At 39.7% G+C, this 19759-nt stretch overlaps 1 protein-coding gene across 3 annotated transcripts in view; it reads right to left on the reverse strand.

Annotated features, from left to right (window-relative positions):
- The window catches only part of SMARCA1 (SNF2 related chromatin remodeling ATPase 1), a 110559-nt gene that overhangs the window by 65842 nt on the left and 24958 nt on the right, over nt 1-19759 (reverse strand). For all 3 annotated transcript variants that reach the window (XM_074207815.1, XM_074207817.1, XM_074207816.1), the window contains exons 7-9: nt 10603-10758; nt 7108-7239; nt 5945-6013 (exon numbers count right to left, since the gene is read on the reverse strand). In XM_074207815.1, the coding sequence (XP_074063916.1) occupies nt 5945-6013; nt 7108-7239; nt 10603-10758 (357 nt within the window). The remainder of the gene's footprint in view (nt 1-5944; nt 6014-7107; nt 7240-10602; nt 10759-19759) is intronic.

Here is a 19759-nt window from a genome sequence, read left to right on the forward strand (position 1 = left end):
GTGGGACTTGGGCTCCAGGTTTTTTTAATTCTAGAAAAGAAAGATGAAGGGTTATCATCCTACAGCTAGTAGGACATGATGGACAAATCTGTGTCTGTATATGACTTTCCTGCCAGGGGTCACTCTGATCATGATAGAATTTTCAATTAAATTACCTATGAAGAGAGTTTGGCCAAGAAACCTGAGCAGGTTAGAACTTGCATTCTCCTCCTCAGAGACTCTCACACACTCACTGATGAATATGCTGGGACCCTTGAGGTCTGGGCCTGGTGGAACCTAGGAACCCCACAGAGTCCATATGAGGTACTGTCAGGGTCTTCAGGAATAGAAGGCTACTTCCAGCCTACCCACAATGACCTCAAAGCCATATTTCAATATCTAAGCTTTGGAGTCTCAGAATATGGAGAAAAGCCTGAGAGCCTCAAAGTCATCTGTGACTACAAGATTGGTTGAAAGAGATCTCCCACCTCACTATGGTGCAGGCTAAGAAGCAGTAGCATGCCATTCAGGGTCACTGTCAAGATGATTCTGACAAGGTTCTGCTAAGGATGCAAATGGAAGCAGCAGACCAATAGGAAGCTGCCATTTAACAAGTATTTTTGGGGGGGGGATTGAAGGCAAGGGGGTCAAGTGACTTGCCCAAGGTCATACAGCTCGGTAATTATTAAGTGTCTGAGGCTAGATTTGAACTCAGGACCTCCTGACTCCAGGACTAGTGCTCTATCCACTGTGCCACCTAGCTGCCCCTAACAAGCAGTTTAAAGACTAAACAAATTACTAAGGGAGAGGGCCAGTGTTTAAGTCCAAAAATTCAGAAGTACTGAAAGGAGGGGAATGAAGACTCCTAGTCTTCTCTGTAGATATGGATGATCCATGGGTATATATTGCAAGACTAAACAAATTCCTGGTATGGGAAAAGAGAAGGAGGAAGAAGAAAAGGAGGATCGGTATTCCACTTTAGGATTTGCATATATTATCTCATTTGAGCAACAATGTTAGGAGGCAGGCTCTTAGCAGTACTCCCATTTTACACATGGGGAAGTTTAAATGACTTGCCCAGGTTCACACAGTGGTGATAAAAAGGTTTTAAGGTTTATAGCATATTTTGTATATGTCATCTCATTTGCTATTATCATCCCCATTTTACAGATGGGAAAACTGAGGTACAGAGAGGTAAGTGGCTTGTCTGGGGTCATAGGGACAGCAAACCCTCTTATACATAGTTTAAATGAAAAGGTTCTATCATGTTCAGAGGCAGGGAAGCCATATACAGAGACGTGCTTCTCAATCATATCCTACCAGCTGCAGGCCAGTACCAACCCATCTCTTCTAGAACTAAAAAGCTGGTGTGCCTAAATCCTACTCATTATTGGCACTTCTCTCCCCACCCTCCCAACAATACAGCTCAAAATGCTAACTTTTTCATCTGAACACATGAGACAACAGTATCACACATCTCAGAGACATTTGTTATCATTGTGGACTGGTAGAATCTGCTTCTCACTAGCTCAAGTATTCTCGTCTGCCATGGATGTGCATAAGCATCACTAAATGACCATGGGTGAGATTAGTCATCATTTGCTCTAGCATCCCCATTCCACAGCTATGACTAATGCCATCGTTTCAACAGAAATACTGGGGTCCTTGGCATGATGCGAGAAGAAATTGGGTGTTGGTATCCATTATAGGGTTACAGAAATCAACCAAGTCTGTGCCACCTGAAGGGAGGATCCCTGCTTAGTAAGCAGGGCAAGGCTGAAGTCTGAAGCAGCCCCTTTCAGCCATAATACTCCACGGGTGGTGATGCCTGGAAAACAAAAGGCACTTGCAGAGCCTAAAAGAAGCTAGAGTCGTCTGGGACTCGGGAGTGGCCAATAGAGTGTAGGGTTGCCAACCACAAACTCAGGAGGGCCCAACAAGTGGTGATGCTATCAGATCAGTGGTCCAGTTTCCAGGTGAGGCTCTGGGAGAAAAGGGAGAAGTCACTCCTCTTGTAGCTAATTATTGGGGCAGAATTGGAGTGCTGTTCCATGTTCAAACACAGACCAAGCCATTAGAGGGCATGCAGGATGCTTTTGATTACTAATGGAAGGCATTCATTGACACACATTAAGCACCCATTATGTCAGATATTGTAGAGAAACAAAATCAAAACTATCTCTAATTAACTTGAGGTTAGGTAGTAAGTGGCAGGGGTGGGGAAGGGAGTAGCACCAGAAAAGGCCTCCTACAGGAGGTGGTGCTTGAGTGTGTGATCCTGGGCTAATCACTTAACCTCTGTTTGCTTCAATTTCCTTATTTATCAAATGGAGATCATGACAACAAGGTGCTTGGTGAACTTGTGTAAAAAGCATATATTCTCGCTATTATGCACAGGCTGCATGTTTCTCTGTGTCTATATATCTGGTCACTGAAAGTCTTGTGATGCCATATGCTTTTTAATGCATGGAAATTTGGGGGCTCAGATGAATATAGACCATATTGTCGTATGTGTTACAGATGACAGGTTATTAATTCTATTTGGTGCATGCATGCCCTGAGGACAGCTGTATTCAGTTTTAGTTGTTGGGATAGAAATAAGGAAAATTTGGGGATAGGCCTGGAGAAGTGATAGTTCTTTCCCAGACTCTGATTTAGAGGACAGGAAATCTAGGCATCAGTCAAAATTTTGAGAAAGCGGATTTCAAAGGGTTCACAATAAAGATATATATGATCCCATAGACTAAAATGCTAAAGGGGAAAGCAGTCTATAAAGGAAATTCTGAAGATAAAAAGGGAATCATTCCATTGAGGAAGAAAACTGGGATTGGTCGGAAGAGAACAATATGAATGCACAAGGAGCTCACCAACCACCTTTGATTTGAAACAAAAATGTACAGATGATAGAGCAAAGTCAAGTAAAGAAGAGGCACAATTCTGTAAAAATAGCATAAGGAATGTTAAAGCTCAGAAAGAGCTGAGACTAGTAAGCAAAGTTAAGGACAAAAAAAGGGGATAGGGTGGAAAGGAGGAAGCTATTCTGGGAGAAAAGGCAAGATCAAAGAAGGGATAGCACCTTAGCTTGGGGTAGCTGATGATGATAACTCTCATGTTTTCTGTTTTCTCTGCAAAGAATGACCTTGACATGGGAAACAATAGAATAACAATTGCCCTCGATTAATCAAGTCACCAGTCAAAGAAGAACTACACCCTTGGATCTTGAAAGAATGAGTAGGTGTGATTGCCAAGTCATCATCAATGATATTTGAAAAATCATGGAAAATAAGACAGGTACTACAATAAGATTGAATGTCATTTTGTGTTTCAAAAAAAGAGAATGAAACAGTCTACAAGATCCAAGTCAGTGAACTTGACTTCAATTCCAAGGAAAATTCTAGAACAGAACATTCAAGATATAGTTAGCAAACATTTAAAAAGGGAAGAGGCCATGACAACAAGCCAAACCAGCTTCATCCAACTAAACTGATTTCCTCTGTTGACAGGATCACTATAGATGCAGTATGACACAGTGGATGGGGAAGTAGCCTTGAAGTTAAGAAGATCCAAGTTCAAGTCATCACTCCAGTGTATACTGGGTATGTCACCCTGAATAAATAACTTCACTACTTGATACCCCAGGCAACCCTATAAAATGAAAAACTGAAAAGAAAGTGCCACCTGCATCAGGAGAGGCACTGCTCCCATCTGGGAGTTCCCCATTTCAATGAAAATTCAGTTCTACAAAATTAAAAGATGAGATTTCTCTTTAGTTTTCAGCAGAGCTTTGGATAACAGCTCATATTCTTCATGTGGAGATGAAGAGTAATAGATTACACGCTTAATACAATCAGAGGGATTCAGAATTAGTGGAATAACCAGCCTCAAAGGAGAGTAGTTAATGGCTCAATGTCAATATGGTAGAAGGTCTATGATAGAGGAATTCCAGGGATCTGTACAAAGACTTGTGCTGTTTAACATTTTTATCAGTAACTTGGATAAAGACCCAAATGGCATGTTCAGCAGATCTAATAACACAGAAATAGAAGGGATGGCTAACACAGAGAATGGCAGAGTCAGGATCCAAAAAGATCTTCAGGGGTGGCTAGGTGGCGCAGTGAATAGAGCACCAGCCCTGGAAAACCTGAGTTCAAATCCAGCCTCAGACACTTATTAATTACCCAGCTGTGTGGCCTTGGGCAAGCCATTTAACCCCATTTGCCTTGCAAAAATCCTAAAAAAAAAAAAAAAAGATCTTCATAGGCTAAAGCACTGAACTGAATCTAGTAAGATGAAATTTAATTTTAAAAATCTATATAGGGTGGGGCAGCTAGGTGGCACAATGGACAGAACACCAGCCCTGGAGTCAGAAGTACCTGAGTTCAAACACAACCTCAGACACTTAATAATTACCTAGCTGTGTGGCCTTGGGCAAGCCACTTCACCCCATTGCCTTGCAAGAAAAAAATCTATAAAGTCTTGCACTTGGGTACAAAAAACAAGAAACAGTTAAAGGAAGCATGGATAGGCAATAGTTGTCTTGAAAAAGATCTCTGGGTCTGCAAGCTTGAGATGAGTCAGTTGTATGACAGAGTAGCCAAATGAGCTAATGCAATCTTGGGTCACATTCAGAAGGACCTAGTATCCAGGACTAGGGAGCTGATAGTCCCACTGTACTCTGTCCTTATCAGGTCTCATCTGCAGTCTTGTCTTCATTTCTACGCACCATGGTCTAAGAAGGTCATTAATAAGGTCGAACATATCCTGAGAAGGGTGCCCAGGATAGCGAAGGACCTTGAGTCCATCTCATAGGAAGAGTTAGGTACATTTAGCCTGAACAAGAGAAGACTTAGGAATTTCTATTAGCTATGTTCAAAGATCTGAAGGACTATCTTGTAAAACAAAGACTACCTGGTTGGGGATCCCAAAGCCAGTAGCAGAAACTATAAAGAGGTAAATCAAAGTTTAACATCAGGAAAGGTTCCACAACAATTAGAAGTAACCCAAAGAGGAATTGACTACCTCGAGAAGTGGTAGGTTCAATCACCCTGCTCAGAGATTTTCTATTGCCACTGGACACCCACTTATGAGGTATGTTAGATATGTTAGAGTTAGGATTCTCTTAGTGGAAGGGTTGGACTGGAGAGCTGAGGAATTTCCATCTCTCTAATTGTGTGATTCTGAGCTAGACTTCTGAGTGGATAGAGTCACAAAATATTATGAGCTTTGGGGAGATTTTCTAGGGCCCCATATATTCCATATGTAGAGAAAAAGATGGGAATCATTTTAGAGTGAACAGGGAGAACAGTTCTGGTTCTGGGATGTCACTGAGGAAATTCCTAGCAATCTAAGTCTTCACCCTCTTAGTTAATTCTAGTTGTAGGCATTGTGAGATTAAGTGATTTGTCCAGGGTCATACGGCCAGTAAGTGTCAGAGGTAGAGATTGAACCTGAATAGTCCTGGCTCTGAAGTCAGTTCTCCATCTTCTGTACCATACGTAGGGAATTAAATTGGGCACTTAAAAGTTGACAATATTGAATATGAAAATAATAAAGAGGGAAAGGTAATAAGCTAGTCAGGACAGGCAGGGGTACCCAAGAATATTCTGCCTGAGAAATCCTAAGTAGGCATCAAGGACAAGAGATTTAAGAGAATAATTCAGGTGTGATTTTATATTCATGTTAAGGTTTAGTCTGCTCTATATTTATGAAAGTGGAAATTATCTTAATCATTTTACTAAGGACACTGTGTCTAGCAAAAATCTGACACCATCACTAACATCTCTGCACCCAAGAAATAGAAATCCAAAAGACACTTTTAGGCAATGACTGCTCAAGACAGGTAGCTAAGGGGTATACCAGTCAAAGCAAGTGATTGCCCATTTCTCTGTCCCCAAGTTTGAGCTGATCGTATGAATCCATTCATTTCATTTATATGCGCTCAATTACCTTGATAACTATTACTTACTGCATGTAGTCTTTCCACAAGTTTTTGATCACCAAGACAATTTTTAGTGTCAAACCAGGAATCAAAATCCTAAAAAAGAGAGAAAGAATCTGAAATTAAGTATATAGCTTTCTCAAAATTAAATTCACTTTATTGAAAGAGTTGAGTTCACAATTAACTATAAATACAAAGGAGAATAAGATAGATGCCATAGGATTATGGAGACCCAAGAAGAAGGAGAGAGAATAACTAGGCTGCAGGGCAACAGGTGGTGGAGGGACGTCAAGGAGGGCTTTGAGTAAGTAATGGCATTTAAGTGTGAATGATGGGTAGGATGACCCAAATAGAGATGAAGGGAATGACACTGCAGGCAGAGGGGCCAGCAGGAGCATGGATAGTTGGAATTTCCAAGGAATTAACAAAATCTTGGGCCTCCACAGTCCAATTTTGTTCCTAATTGAGGTTCAGCCTAAACAAAATGTAATTAACTACATGAACAGTAATAGTAACTTGCTGATGTAGAAAAACAAAACTAATCATGGAGACACGTGGATAAACAAGGATTAAACAGGTATTAAAATAGGAAAAAATGGGTAGTCAAATTCTGTATTTGTCTATAGGGAGTTCACTTGGGCTCTGAGGAGGATCAGACTCAAAAAGCAAGGGAAAATGTTTGTTATTATATCATGAGCCTTTCAGCACCCAAATCCTAATGGCTTCATGAAATGGATATTGAAGATCATTTCAAAGTGATGCTACACAGTGCGTTAGCCTGCTTGCCAAAGCACTATTCAAAACAAGTCAATGGTGTTTTTAATGTTAAATTCCTCAATCATAAGCCAGGGCAGGCTGGCACAAGAGGTGACCTGGGTCTGCTTCAGATAAAATCACCTAAGTTGGAGTAGCGTCAGGTCCCATGCAATTTAGGGACTGGCTAATCTTGGAACCCTAAGATAAAGAGGAAAAAAATAAAGATCTTACCAGGTGTAACCATTTTAAGATAGTTAAGAACAGCTTAAATTCTTAAAACAACCAGAAACCGCATGCAGATTAAAGTACCATAAATTCAATCAAATTCTACTTTAATAAATTCTGTCTCCAATCTACTTTTGAAATCATATCATCTAACTTGTAAACAGAGGTTTCTGAACATGAAAAAACAAAAGCACATGGTTTAAACTTACATCTGCCGAATTGAAGACATCAGGCAACAAGAAATTCAGTAATGCCCAGAGCTCATGCAGATTATTCTGTAATGGCGTTCCAGTTAGTAACAGTCGGTTTGTGGTCTTGAACTCCCGAACAATCTCAGAAAGCTGAAGAGATAACAGGTAGATCAAGAGTTCACATTAGGGCACTAAGAGATTTGGTTCTCCCTCTCTTCACTCTTTACCCTCCAAGGAAACCACCAAACTGAAGGAAAGAAACAAGTTTGATATGGAAAAAATCATCAAGAAAAATGATCATTGATGGCGACAAGAAGGGATCAAGTCTTAGGAGCTCTCTGATAAAACTCATAAGCTAAGGACTCTAACTAAACTTTCCAGAGACAGAACCCACAAAGGGACCCAGTGAGTAAGTTCTCCTACTCAAGGTAACCTGGAAAAGAGCAGAAAGCCTCTGCTCCCCGGGGTCGGAGAGGCGGCCTTCCAGAGGGGTGGTATGACAGAGCCAAAGAACTTCAGCCTCCTGGAGGCAGCCCCAGGGCGCTGGGAGCCACGGCTCACAGCAGCGGGGGAGTCTCCTGAGCTGCACCCCGAGGAGCACCGGGCACAAAGTAGGGGAACAGCAGGGGACCTCTGCCAGAGCGAGCACATGGAGCTCAGCCCTCAGGGCACACAGAGAGCAGCACTGCCACCCCAGCCCAGATCGGGAAACAGAAGCAGGCTGAGCCGGAAAGCAGGAGCCTCCGGGGCATGAGCCCATCGAGCTGAGGGAGGGGAGTGAAGAGAGACTGCATAGCTCTGTCCTCTGCCTCTCGAACAGGACTCTGGGGCTCTGACCACATTCAGATCCTGCTCGCAGTCTAGGCGCCCCCATAGAACAGCAGGGGCCCCCCCACCTCAGCCCTGTGGCAGAGGGGGGCGCTTATGGTCATTCACAGACCAGGAGGGAGGACAGAGCCCCACACACTGAGACCCTTGTGGGAGTGTCCCAAAAGCTCAGGAAGCACCCCAAAACCAGGCCCAGGCTGGGAAAATGAGCAAGCAGAGAAATAAGAGGAAGACCATTGAGAAATATTTTGCATATGAGCCCAAGAAGGATCAAAACACTCAGTCTGAAGGTGAGGAAGCGCAAGCTCCTGCATCTAAAGACTCCAAGAAATACAGAAATTGGGCTCAGGCTATGACAGAGCTCAAAAAAGACTTTGAAAATCAAATGAGGGATTTGGAAGAAAAACTGGGAAAAGAAAGGAGAGAGATGCAGGAAAAACATGAAAATGAAGTCAGCAGCTTAGTCAAGAAAATCCAAAAAAAATGCTGAAGAAAATAGTATGCTAAAAAACAGCTTAGGTCAAATGGATAAAACAGTTCGAAAAGTTATGGAGGAGAAGAATGCTTTAAAAAGCAAAATTGGCCAGATGTAAAAAGACATAAGAAAACTCTGGGGAGAACAAATCCTTCAGACAAAGAATAGAATTCAGGGAAATTGATGAATTTACCAGAAATCAGGAATCAATACTTCAAAACCAAAAAAATGAAAAATTAGAAGAAAATGTGAAACATCTCATTGAAAAAACAACTGATATGGAAAACAGACTTGGGAAAGATAATTTAAAAATTATTGGAATACCTGAAAGTCATGATCAGGAAAAGATCCTTGACATCGTTTTCAAAGAATTACTACAGGAAAATTGCCCTGATATTCTAGAAGCAGAGGGCAAAATAGAAATGGAGAGAATCCACCGATCCCCCCAAGAAAGAGATCCTAGAAAACCAACCCCTAGGAATATTATAGCCAAGTTCCAGAACTCCCAAGTCAAAGAGAAAATATTACAAGCATCCAGAAGGACACAGTTCAAATATCGCAGAGCTGCAGTCAGGATCACACAGGACTTAGCAGCAACTACATTGGAAGCTCATAGGGCTTGGAATACAATACAAGGGAAGGCAAAAGAGCTTAGAATGCAGCCAAGAATCAACTACCCAGCAAAGCTGAATGTCCTCTTCCAGGGAAAAAGATGGACTTTCAACGAACCAGGGGAATTTCAAATGTTCCTTTTGGAATGGCCAGAGCTGAACAGAAGGTTTGATCTTCAGAAACAGGACTCAGGTGAAGCATGGAGATTGGGAGTAGAGGGGGAAAATATGAGGGACTTGATGATGAACTGCATGTATTCCTGCATAGAGAAATGACACTGATAATACTCATATGAACCTTCTCAGTTAATAGAGCAGGTAGAAAGAGCTTTTATAGTTGAAGCACAGTAGAAAACTGAATTTGAAGATAAAATATGGTGTAAAATGGAGTCAGTAGAAAAAAGGGAAATGTAATGGGAGAAAGAAAAAGGAGAGGGGGAATAGGCCAAGATATTTCATATAATAAGATTTTTTTTGTTTTTTTTTTTTAGGTTTTTGCAAGGCAAATGGGGTTAAGTGACTTGCCCAAGGCCACACAGCTAGGTAATTATTAAGTGTCTGAGACTGGATTTGAACCCAGGTACTCCTGACTCCAAGGCCGGTGCTTTATCCACTACGCCACCTAGCCGCCCCGAGATTTTTCTTTATTACAATGAGCTATTGCAATGATATGGAAGGGGGGAAGGCAAGGGGGAATGAGGGAATCTTCACTCTCATCAGAGGTGGCTAGGAGAGGAAACAGCATATATACTCAATGGGGTATAGGCATCTGGAGTAAGAAGGGGGGGGGGACAGGGGGAAGAGGGGATGTGAGTGATGGAGGAGAGGATGGACCATGGGGGGAGAGTGGTCAGATGTAACACATTTTCTTTTTAACATCTTGCGAGGGGCTGGGATTGGATGGCCTGACCAGGACCATAGGGCCAGGTGGATGCTGAGCCTAAGGGGTGGTATGGGGGCTCTGGGCCTCTTGGCCCCAGAACCGGGGATCTGTCTGCTGCGCCACTCAGCGACCCTACAGCAGAGTCAGAGTGAAAGGAGAGAGAAAGTAGAGTACATGGTAGTGGAGAAATAAGAAAGGAGGGAGTTGCGATCAGCAATGGCAACACTGGAAAAATATGGAAGTAACTTTTGTGATGGACTTATCATAAAGAATGTGATCCACCCGTGACAGAGTTGTTGGTGTTGGAACAAAGACTGAAGCACATTTTTTGTTATCATTATTTGGGGGAGGGTGCAGGGCAAGTGGGGTTGGGTGGCCTGCCTGGGGCCACATAGCAGGGTGATCTTTGGGTGTCTGGGGCCAGATTTGGACCCAGGTGCTCCTGACTCCAGGGCCAGTGCTTTATCCACTTTATCCTAGCCATGCCACCAGTGTTAATTTAAAAGAGAAACATTCAATGAATTCCGAACATCCTTTGAATTAACCCCATTAAACTTTCATCTTATCTTCAAAGATAAGGCCAAAAAAAATTTGATTTTCCAACAAGAGTGTATCACTACTCAAACTCATATTTAGACAGATTCATTATGACTATCATGATCAAAAAATAATGGCTTTTATAAAAATTTCAAAAAAGATATAGATCACTCACTTACCTTGGACTTTTCATTCTTGATTCTGTGAGCTTCATCAATGACTAGGTATCGCCAATTAAATTTTTTGAACACAGACTTTTCTTTAATGACCATCTCATATGATGTGACACAAACATCCCACTCTCCTGGCATCATTACATCACGAATGAAAGCGGCCTGTTACAGAATAAATTTCTTTCCATTAGAATATCATTGTCAAGACAGTTGTTAAAATCTTACCAAATCATTCTTAACAAACATCAGAGGATGCTTCTGGGAAAATTGAATAAATATATGGCAAAAAACAATGTGTTTGGACCCGCACATTATACAACAGAATAAATTCTAACTGAACAAGTGATCTAAATATTTTTTTAAATCATGCAAAAAATGGCAAGAAAAAGGAAAAATATACTTGCTTCAACTATAGAGAGGAGGGAAAGTTTTAATAAATAAATAGAAGTCAATATTAGAGACAAAAATCAACAAGCTCAAATATATAAAATGTATAGGGTTTTTTTTTTAAAAGAAAGAGCTTTAAAATTAAGAGAATGAAAACAGATTGTTTTTAATATGCCAGAAAAAAAGGTGTGATACTCAGAATCTATTAAGGTAATATTACCCATCTGGAAGATTAATAACAAAGGAACCCCAATGAGACAAAAGTCAAGTGACATAGACAAATAATGAAGGAGTAATTAATAAGCTCATGAAAATATCCTCAAACTTCCCAATAATCAAAGGAATGCATATCAATACAACCTTAAAATGATACCTTATATCCATCAGAATATCAAAGACATAAAAAAATTATTAAATCCAATGTTGTAGTGGCTGCAGTGGAAGATTTTGGCACTAAAAAATATAATCACAATTTAAAATTATAAGGAAATATGGAAGGATCTATATAAGAAAATACAGAATGAAAAAGAAACCCAAAGCTAGACATATTGACCAAAGACACATATGAAAGGAAAAAGAGATGAAAAGGAAGGCAAGAAAACAGGACCCAAGGTGGCAGACTGAATTCTCCTAGAAGAAAAAAGCATCTTCTTTGCTAATTCCCATGGTTGGGACAGAAAGAAAGATGTTTATTTTGAGACTGCCTCTCCCTATCTCATCCAAGTTAAAAATACAGTGATCTTTCATGGGTCCAATTCACACTGCTGATTGTCACAGAATCTTTGACCAGATCCACTTTGTGACTTGGGCAGGTTCTTTTGGTTCTGCCCTTTTACAGACTAAGGGATTTTGGGGGAGATTTTTTCTCCTTGTCTTATGCCTCCTGGATTGTTTAGTGGTTTTTTTTGTTTGTTTTGTTTTTTAGGTTTTTGCTAGGCAATGGGGTTAAGTGGCTTGCCCAAGGCCACACAGCTAGGTAATCATTATGTGTCTCCAATATGAACTCAGGTACACCTGACTCCAGGGCTGGTGCTCTATCCACTGCACCACCAAGCCGCCCCCTTGTTTCATGTTTTTTAAATCCAAAGGTCAAATATACAAATATTTTCAGTTAACAAAAACCAGTTTTAACAACTAAAAAGGAATTACATCTATATCAGTGACTCCAATCATTTTGGAACCTTAATTCTGAGAAAATGTCCTCCTCTAAAAAAGCAATTTTTTTATTTTTAACCAAAATTTGTAACAATGGATTAAATGTTCATGGCCCTTGGTGAGGAGAAGAAACTGAAAAAAAAAGAGGAACGAAGTTTAGAAAGTTGGTATCAGCCTGAACTATGAAAAGGGAGGATATCAAGAGGAAGAACAGGATATCAGAAGCCCAAAAACATCCAAAAAGAAGAGTAAAGGATGAGTAGAAGCAATGTGGAAAGGAGACACAGTAGATAAGGTCAAGATGACAGATTCAAACAGAACAGGAGTGGAGGAACCCACTAAAATATCTCAAATAACCAAAAGGTTGATTATTAGATTAAATTATGGAACAATGTCAAGAACTAGGGGGAAAGGTAGGAAAAAAACCAGCATCAGAGTAAGGAGTAGGCTAGATTCATGGCAAAGAAAATAGCTAAAACATCAGGGCAGTTTTTGACCAAAAGTGAGTCCTTCTTCTACCCAGGATCTAGAAGGGATCTACAAAGATAGCTCAATGCCAGACTCAAGAGCCTAAAGAGCACATAGAGGACGTGACCTAAATGTTTTCAATCCCCAAGCAAGCCAGTTGTAAGGGAGAAGACATCAAAGTTCATATACCCTGAATGCTGAACCTGACATAGGTCAAAAGAAATCATCAGAAATTAACATGGAGCAATAGGGCTATACTAAGAAGGATCTGCCTAATACAATAAGGCTGCTGAGTAACTGAATTTAACTCTGCTCTACAGTCTTTATTTTTCACGGACAATAAAAATTGGCTGGGAACCAAACTAACCATGAAAGTTCACTCAATTTCCAATCAACTATTCATTGAAAGTCTCCAGGGTTCAAAGGGATTGGTTAAATTTAGGAGAGAAGATGGAAAAGCCTGGATTAGGGGAATCTCCATTTTGTCACGGTGAAAATCTGGCTTTGTGACTTATGCCATCTGCTGGTTCTTCCAAGTTTTGCACAGCATTTGCATTTTAGTTTTGTGGGGGTGTTTTACATTTCAAAGAAATAAAATTCTGCTTTGAGATGTCTGAACTTGAGGCAGTTAGAGAATTTTAGATTTGGGGGATGCCTTAAATCATAAAAGTTCAACCCCTACAGTTTTTCAGCTACAGACTAGAAGGGAAATTAATTTTCCCAAGATTCTACCTAAAATTAGTGCCAGAGCTAGGTCTCAGAAATAAATTCGATTCTCAATCCCTTTTTTGTACATATATAGGTCATAAAACTAAGGAGGCAATCACTAATATGCATACTTTAAAGACTGGGTTGGCAATGCACATGGATGGTGCTCGATCAATTTTTCCTATTAATTCCCAGCTATACCAGAAAACATCTACTTGTGCATTGCTGAAATAATGGCTTTTGAAAACATTGGGGGAAAAGCATGAACACAGAGACCCAAGTAGAAGGAAATCATAATCCTTGATAAGTTGACATTTCTGTAACGTAACAATTCTCCCTAGTATTCCTATGTTGTTCTCTGCATGTCTCGGGAGGCACATTTGTTATTATGCTAGTGATGTCTAAATGCCAGATTTCCCCTAACCCCAAATTCCAACTACTAGTGGAATTATTGAGGTAGGGTCTAAAGGTGATAGAAGTGGTATTAAGTTACTTTGTGCAATTGGCCATGCTTTCTGTCAAGGAACCCTCCTCTGATCAGGGTAGAAGGAAAAGGTAGGAAGGGATTCAGAGAACTATCCAAAAGTTACCGTTTCCGAATGCTCCATTGTACAAGAGCTCATAGACTGATCTGTTTGTGATGTTTAAAAGATTATATCAGAGGAAGATTCATATTAGCAACACACAGACATTCTGGAGACCTGAAAGACTGAATAGTCCCCCACACACACACCTTTCAGGTGCCTAATTTATTTCTTGAGGCTGAAAAAGAAAAAAAAGAACCTTCTATTCCTTCAATTTCCAAATTCATAAATTGGATATTTCAGTATATGAATGAGTAATAAAATTAAATCTAAATCAAATACCTTTTTTCAAGGCAAAATGGAAAGAGAATTACATAATTCATTGTGCTTCATACTTTGGAAAATATCTTTTTATAACCCACACAGAATAGGGTGAATTCTTAATCTGAACTCTGTTCTCTAGAGGTATAATTCTGAAACATTAAGAGCTATCCATGTTCTCCAGACTAATTGTTTGGTTCAATGTTTGTGCATAAGTGATTATAAACCAAAGTATTAAGTCACTACTTATTGAGAATATTTCTGGACAGATTTCTGGGTTCCCAAGATTAGCCCAGTGGCATATTGTACACAGTTGGAAGGACTTCAAATATCAGTGCAACTGAAACAAACTTGAGGCTGCTAGTTCAGGAAAAGTCTAACTAAAAATGAGAAAGTTGACCATTAGGTCAACCATTCATCATGAAAAGTCATGGAACAGGTGAAAATATAAAAATGACCATTGGTCTTGCTGGGTCCTCTTTAGCTTCTGCTGTGATGATGACAGAGGAGTAAACCAAAAAAAAAAAAAGATTCTAACAATCGAACTATGGCTCTAGAGACCAACTGGTCCCATTTTACAGAAAAAGAAGCTGAGTCCTAAATAGCGGAAATTACTTACCCAAGTTCACCAACAGGAGCATCCATCTAGAACTAGAAGGGACCTCAGAGGCATCTAGTCCAATCCCTCATCTGACAAATGTGGAAATTGAGGCCCAGAGAGAGGAAGTGACTTCTCTAAAGTCATCCACAGTCGTTATATTAGAGCAATTTGAAACCAGATCCTCAGATTCCAAAGCAAGAGTTTTTCCCACAAAATGGCAGAGAGAAGACAGGCACTGTTCTAAAGTCTCCTGATCTCTTCCCCATCTATCACATGAAACAAACCTCTTAAAAGAAATCTGACCCACAAAACCCAGAAAGAAAAGCCAGGAGAAGGAATATCTACCTCAGGATTTGTCTCCAGCAGCAGGTTTGGCCGAATTCCGGCAGGTGAGTCTGGGCTCAGAGGGAGGCTCAGGCCCAATCAGAGAGATAAGCAGCTGAATTGGAGCCGGGAGTCTGAGGGCCCAAGAACTGGACCTGCTGGAACAGCGGTGGGGCTAGACCGCAGGGGCTTGAGTCAACTAGGGAGCAGAGGCACTGGTGTTGGTGCTGTCCCCCGGGGAGCTTGAGGACAGGGCTGGGGGGAGAGTCCCAGTGCAGTAGAGCCGCGGACATCATCCCTGGGCATCTCTGGTCTGAGGAACTCAGAGTCCCATTACAGCTCAGACCTCCTCCCAGAGCAAACAAATGCAAACTAATTCTGCCTCAGGCACAGGTGTGTGAGCAGAAGAACCAGCCCAGCTGAGGAATGACCTCAGGCCAGGGTAAAGCCCACCACTGATCAAAGACAAAAGAATTCAATAGCTCCAACTCCTCCCTTCAAGCAAAGGGAGAAGGCCTCAATCAAGGTCACACACACTCCAGAGAAAGCAACCAACACCTCCTACTGGCTAGCCAGAGAAATTGCACTCAGTGAGTAAAGCCTCTGGTTATTCCCAAGCCCCTGTGAACCAGCCCCTCCCCAACTAAAGGTCTAAGCAAAATGAAGAAGGTTCAGCAGAAAGGTGGATGCATAGAAAAATTCTTGGAAGGGAAAGACCCTAACTCAGCGAGACCTGGAACCTCTGAGGAGAATATGATCTGGTCTTCAGCACAGAAAGACTTCCTTGAAGAAATAAGGAAGGAGCTTAAAAATTTGGGAGAGACAATTAATACCTTGCAACAAGAAAACAAAACCTTAGAAAGTACAATTGGAAAATACAAAAGGAGAATAAATCTCTGACATCATCAATTGGACAAATACAAAATGAGAATAATTCTCTCAGATCCACAAATGGACAAATGCAAAAAGAAAATAAGTCTCTCAAAACTTCAATTGGTCAAATAGAAGGCTTTCAAAAGTAGAATTGAGCAATTGGAAAAGGAATTGCAAAAGGTTAATGAAGAAAACTCCTCCCAAAAAGAAAGAATGGAGTCTACAGAAACTAATGACTCCATGAGACAGTAAGAGTCAGTTAAACAAAATCAAAAAATAGAAAAAAATATTAGAAAATGTAAAATACCTCATCAACAAAACCACTGACCTCGAGAATAGATCAAGGAGGGGCAACCTGAAAATTATAGGACTTCCTGAAAACACTGAAGAGAAAAAAAGCCTGGACTTAATATGACAGGATCTAGTGATAGAAAACTGCCCTGATATCATGGAATCGGGGGGCAAAGTAGTTATTAAAAGAGTACATCAATCCCCACCAGAAAAAAAAAAAATCCTAAAATGAAAACACCAAGGAATGTTGTGGCCAAACTCCAGCACTATCAGATAAAAGAGAAAATCCTGCAAGCAGTCAGAAAGAAACAATTTAAATATCAAGGAGCCACAGTAAGGATCACCCAGGACCTGGCTGCATCAACATTAAGGGATCGAAAGTCCTGGAATGAGATATTTCAAAGACCAAGGGAGCTTGGAATGCAGCCAAGAATTCACTATCCAGCAAAGCTGAGCCTTCTCTTCCAGGGAAAAAGATAGACATTTAACGAAATGGAAGAATTCCAAAAATTTCTGATGAGAAGACCAGAGCTAAACAGAAAATTTGGACATCAAACAGGAGGTTCAAGAGACACATGAAAAGGTAAAAAAAAAGGGGGGGGGCGGTAAAAGGGGAAAAAAATGCTATCCAGTTAGTTGAAACTGGCTATATCCCAGCAAGGCGGAAAAAAGATTCTCATAAATCTTAAGAATTGTAACTCTAACAGAGAGAATATACCTAGCCAGAAATGATGGACATTCATGACCTATCCATGAGATTGCTATCTAATGGGATGTAACTGGCTTTAACCCCACTTGGGAGAAAGACTCTAATAACTCTCAGGAATGTTGACTCTATTCGATAGAATATACTGAACTAGAAGGGATAGACACTCAGAATTTTCTATGACTTAGATAGAATGATCTACAAAACACTACCTCCTTAAAAAGGGGGACAGGAAAGAGACAGGAGGAGGGAGGGGATTGAATGGGGTAAATCTCATTACACTAAGAGGTACAAAAAACCAATGGTAATAGAGGGGAAGAAGGGAGCAGATGAGAAATACTTGAATCTTCACATTAGACTTGGCTTAAAGTCAACCTACACATAATCAGTTAACTTATAAAACATCCAACCTTTCAAGTATTAAAAGGGGAAAAGGGGATAAAGGGAAGGGGAGTGGGGGGGAAAGGGGGAAATAACAAAAGGAAGGGAAGGGAAAAGGGAAAAAAGGAAAGGGGAAAGAAAGGGGAGGGGTGATATAGGAGGGCAAACATAATGAAGGGGGTGGTATTCAGAAACAAAATACTGGGGAATATGGATAAAGGGGGAAAGGGGAAAAAATACAAACAGAGGGAAGATAGCATGGAGGGCAATAAAGAATTAGTAATCATAAACTTGAATGTAAATGGGATGAACTCTCCCTTAAAACATAAGCAAAGATCAGAGTGGATGAAAAACCAGAATCCTACAATATGCTGCTTACAAGAAACTCATTTGAAAGAGAGAGATACATATAGAGTAAAGGCAAAAAGTTGGAGCAAAATATATTTTGCTTCAGCTGAAGTAAAAAAAGCAGGGGTAGCAATCCTAATCTCAGACAAAGCAGCAGCAAAAATAAATAGCATTAAAAGAGATAAGGAAGGAAATTTTATCCTCTTAAAAGGTACCATAGACAATAATGTCATTTCAATACTCAATATATATGCACCCAAGTGGGACAGCACCCAAATTCTTAGAGGAGACGCTGAAAGAACGACAGGAAGACATAGACAGTAAAACTCTACTAGTGGGAGACCTCAACCTCCTGCTCTCAGATATAGATAAATCGAATCATAAAATAAACAAGAAAAAAGTTAAGGAGGTAAATAGATTGTTAGAAAAATTAGATATGGTAGACTTATGGAGGAAACTAAATGGGGATATAAAGGAATATACCTTTTTCTCTGCAGTACATGGAACTTATACAAAAATTGACCATGTACTAGGACATAAAAATCTAATGATCAACTGCAGAAAGGCAGAAATAGTGAATACATCTTTCTCAGATCACAATGCAATAAAAGTCATATGCAATACTGTGCCAAGGAGATATAGACCCAGAACAAATTGGAAACTGAATAACCTCATTTTAAGAAATGAGTAGACCAAAAAACAAATTATAGAAAGAATTAACCATTTTATCCTAGATAATGATAATAATGAAACAACATTACCAAAACCTATGGGATCCATTCAAAGCGACTCTCAGGGGATATATTATAGCTCTAAATGCTTACATGAATAAGTTGGAGAAAGAAGAAATCAATGAACTAAACATGCAGCTAAAAACATTAAAGAAAGAACAAATCAAAAATCCCCAATTAAATACCAAATTAGAAATTCTAAAAATTAAAGGAGAAATTAATAAAAATGAAAGCAAAAAAACTATTGAATTAATAAATAAAACCAAAAGATGGTATTATAAAAAACCAATAAAATTGATATACCTCTGGTCAATTTAATTAAAAAAAAGAAAGAAGAAAACCAAATTGCTAATATCATAAATGAAAAAGGTGAACTCAACACCAATGAGGAGGAAATTAAAGTAATAATTCGAAATCATTTTGCCCAACTCTATGCCAATAAATTTGATAATCTAAATGAAATGGATGAATATCTACAAAAATATAAGTTGCCCAGGTTAAATGAAGAAGAGATTAAATACCTAAACAACCCTATCTCAGAAAAAGAAATTCAACAAGTCATTGTTGAACTCCCTAAAAAAAATCTCCAGGGCCTGATGGATTCACAAGTGAATTCTACCAAACATTTAAGGAACAATTGGTTCCAATTCTATATAAACTCTTTGGAAAAATAGGGAAAGATGGAACTCTGCCTAACCCTTTCTATGAAACCAATATGGTGCTGTTACCTAAACCAGGAAGAGTTAAAACAGAGAAAGAAAATTATAGACCTATTTCCCTGATGAATATAGATACAAAAATCCTAAATAAAACCTTAGCAAAACGATTACAACAAGTTATCACTAGGATAATACATTATGATCAACTTAGGATTTATTCCAGGAATGCAAGGTTGGTTCAATATTAGGAAAACTGTTAGTATACTTCAATTATATCAACAACAAACCCATCAGAAATCATATGATCATATCAATAGATGCTGAAGAAGCTTTTGACAAAATACAGCATCCATTCCTATTAAAAGCACTAGAGAGTGTAGGAATAAACGGACTGTTCCTTAAAATAATTAGCAGTATCTATCTGAAAACATCAACAAGCATTATATTCAATGGGGAGAGGCTAGAGGCATTCCCAATAAGATCAGGGGTGAAACAGGGGTGCCCATTATCACCACTACTATTCAATATTGTATTAGAAATGTTAGCATCAGCAATTAGAGAAGAAAAAGGAATTGAAAGAATTAGAATTGGGAAGGAAGAGACAAAACTCTCACTCTTTGCAGATGACATGATGACCTACCTAGAGAATCCCAAAAAATCATCCAAAAAACTACTGGAAACAATGA

The sequence above is a fragment of the Macrotis lagotis genome, chromosome X (genome assembly GCF_037893015.1).
Source record: "Macrotis lagotis isolate mMagLag1 chromosome X, bilby.v1.9.chrom.fasta, whole genome shotgun sequence".
NCBI classification, from domain to species: Eukaryota; Metazoa; Chordata; class Mammalia; order Peramelemorphia; family Peramelidae; genus Macrotis; species Macrotis lagotis.